Genomic DNA, 2,770 nt, shown 5'->3' with positions numbered 1-2,770 from the left:
CAAATTTCTGCAATTATCTCATGTGAGAATAAAATCCCAGATAATACATTTCAATTTCAATTAAGTTTAAAGTTAGACTAAAATCATACGATTGTTTAAAATGACTGCTAGGTAACTACAGGAGGGGAAGTGATTGCTTCTTGGAGAAAAATTACGTAACTCTACTCACAAAATCTTTTGAAAGATTCCAATGAGTACAATTTTTAATTAAACTATACTATCACGGATAACATAAACCATAATATAAGTATCCCTGTGTGCAAGGGTTTATTAAGTGTATCCTTAGACAAGTATCAGGATGTTGAGTTTGTAGTCTAACAGAATGGATAGTATTAATTTGAGATTTTGAGAGAAAGCACACAATTAGTATAAATCACAAAGGTATTTATACAGATCAATTTGAATGCTTGATGGTTTATAGAATGCAAGCAGTTTCTCCACCTCATAACCATATCAAGTATAAACCTTTATAGCCAAAAGAAAGCATAATATAAAGATTGAAGGTAAACAAGTGAAGAAGAAGAATGAGAAGCGAACAAAGGAATGATACTTTTAAACTTGGTATTAATACAACTCAAAGTTGCTAATAAAATTGATACGAATCCCATCATTTAAGGGGAAAAAAAGTAATTTTTCCTAAAATATACATGGAAAAGAAAAGAAACTACAAATTAAAGAGGAACTATGTTTCTGAGAAACTACCCAACACACAAAAGTCATTGTTTCTTAGTTGCATTTTTCATAACAAAGAAAAAGGAACACAAACCAATGCGGTTGAGCGACTATGTGAATGCTTTCATACACTCGAGCGAGTTGGGATTACAGAAATTTGAAGAGAATATAACGGAACGGGTTACCTCGACGGAACGTGGTTGAGAGAGCGGGCGAACCCGTCGATGGCACCGTAGCCCTTGGAGCCGAACCAGAGGCAGCCCAGGAGGCCCTGTCGGTATGGGAGGAAGGTTCGCCGCTTCATCTCCTCCGCCTGAGCCCGGTTCGCAGTGTAGAGCCACTCGTGCGCTGATGGCGCCGTCGCCCGCCGCCTCGCCCCCAGCCCATTGACCGGCCTCTGTTGCCACGGCGGCTGGGTCGTCTGTTCTCGACGCGCCGCGGACTCTGCCGGCTGTGGAGTCGTCTCGGGTTCTGGCGGCGACGTGGGTCTCGGACTGTCTTTTGGAGCTGAGAAAGAGATGGCGCGCCAGAGCTTCTCCTTTGCGTGGCCACTACCTTCGCTCTTGTTCCGGTGGAGGAAATCTTTCAGAAAGATCCACCGCTTTGAGCTCCACCCCGAGGAGGACGAAGAGGACGCCGAGGAAGAAGAGGAGGAGCGGGAGGACGCCGAGACGGGCGATGCGGGAGCTTCTTCTGACTCGATCTGCTTTCGATCTGGTGCCTTCTCCCCATCTCCACCCCTCTCCTCGTCCGCCGCGCCATGCGGCCGCCAGCGAAAGGGTAGATTTCTCAACAGAGATAGCGATCTAGCCCTCCGATGCACAGAGTTACTCCGCAGCATCAGGTCCTGCCTGCGGACGTCCTTCTCCTCCGCCTCTCTGCTATCCCGCGCGCAAATCAGAGGAGGATTCGACGATGCCGTGGGGCAAGCCCTAGAGCACGCTCCACCACGAACTCTGCCACCCATACCAACACCATCAAGAGGCTGAAACGCCAAAACACACGAAACAAAAGAGAGCGCATGATGCTCATACCTTGGAGACCACGACAGGCTGGGCACGCTGCGCATCCACCTGAGAAGTGAAGATAAGAGAAAGAAACGGCGCCATCGACTTGATGTTGAGGTATTGGTCGACGGAGTGGAGGGTTCCTCTGATGGCGAGATCGTTCTTCAACTCCACCGTCACTTCTTTACCTACCAACTCCTTGAAGTACGAGAAGAATAGCTGCAACGAAACGAAAACCAAATCGAGATAAGGAGAGAAAAAAACTTCAACCGTAGGGAGTCGAGGATGACAGAGAACGTTGTAGTCGAAAGCAAAGGTACCATCTTTACGGCAAAGATCGAGAGGGAGAGAGGAAAGAGGGCAGCGGTGAGGTTCTTGCAAACCTAGAATTTAGAAATAAAAGGCACGATTTGATCGTCTTCATCGGATCGGTGGAACTTAGTATCACCTTTCCCCATGGTCGTATTCATCTTGCCTCCCTCCGCCGCTACTACTCTAAAACCCTAGAAAACAAGACCAACTCGCCACCTCTCCTTTCTCGAAATGCGAAGATGGGCTCCTCTTCTTACCGAAAGGGAGGAGGTGGAGGAGATGTGTCGTGAGTCAATCCTGATCGGGAGAGGAACAGGCGAGAAGGAAAGTTGTGGTGGCGTCGCGACGGTATACAGTGGATGGTGGACGGCACGATATAGGTTTAGGTTTGGAGGGAAGAGTGAAGTGTTGCAAATTTTGGCTAAGTATTGGAGGAAAAATTAAATTATTATTTTTGGTTCATTAACACCGGGTTTTAAAAACCGTTGTTAAAACTGGTGTCTATTAACGAAAAAAAGGCGCTCATAGACATCGGCTAAAAAACCGATGTCTATGAGCGAAAATCTACGCTCATAGACACCGGTTTTTGAAAAAATCGGTGTAAAATACTCAAAGACATCGGTTTTTACCTAAAACTGTTGTTGTTCCACCGATGTCTATGAGAGTTTTTCTTGTAGTGAGACATAAAGCATAGCATATTCATAGACATAAAGCATAAAGATTACTCATCATATCATGTATAGAAGCATCATAGCGTAACATAATCGTAAGATATCATG

The 2,770-nt window shown here is 45.6% G+C and overlaps 1 protein-coding gene across 1 annotated transcript; it reads right to left on the bottom strand.

Moving 5' to 3' along the window:
- Nucleotides 1-853: 853 nt before the first annotated feature.
- Nucleotides 854-2,137, bottom strand: LOC122048275. Its single transcript, XM_042609866.1, has 4 exons — nt 2,128-2,137; nt 1,977-2,062; nt 1,707-1,898; nt 854-1,657 (listed from the first exon to the last, which is right to left on the bottom strand). Exons 1-4 carry the CDS (start codon nt 2,135-2,137, stop codon nt 854-856), a joined length of 1,092 nt encoding a protein of 363 aa, XP_042465800.1.
- Between the last annotated feature and the right edge of the window lie 633 nt (nt 2,138-2,770).

This window comes from Zingiber officinale, chromosome 2B (genome assembly GCF_018446385.1).
Source record: "Zingiber officinale cultivar Zhangliang chromosome 2B, Zo_v1.1, whole genome shotgun sequence".
Taxonomy (NCBI): domain Eukaryota; kingdom Viridiplantae; phylum Streptophyta; class Magnoliopsida; order Zingiberales; family Zingiberaceae; genus Zingiber; species Zingiber officinale.
The sequence above is the reverse complement of the archived record's forward strand: the minus strand, read 5'-3'. Positions and strand labels throughout refer to the sequence as shown.

Bases quoted from the DNA above. Each gene is read 5' to 3' on its own strand.
- LOC122048275 (XM_042609866.1), bottom strand. The intron at 1,899-1,976 runs GTTCTCTGTCAT...GTTTCGTTGCAG, and splicing joins CCTTTGCTTTCGACTACAAC to CTATTCTTCTCGTACTTCAA. The intron at 1,658-1,706 runs GTATGAGCATCA...TTGGCGTTTCAG, and splicing joins AGCCTGTCGTGGTCTCCAAG to CCTCTTGATGGTGTTGGTAT.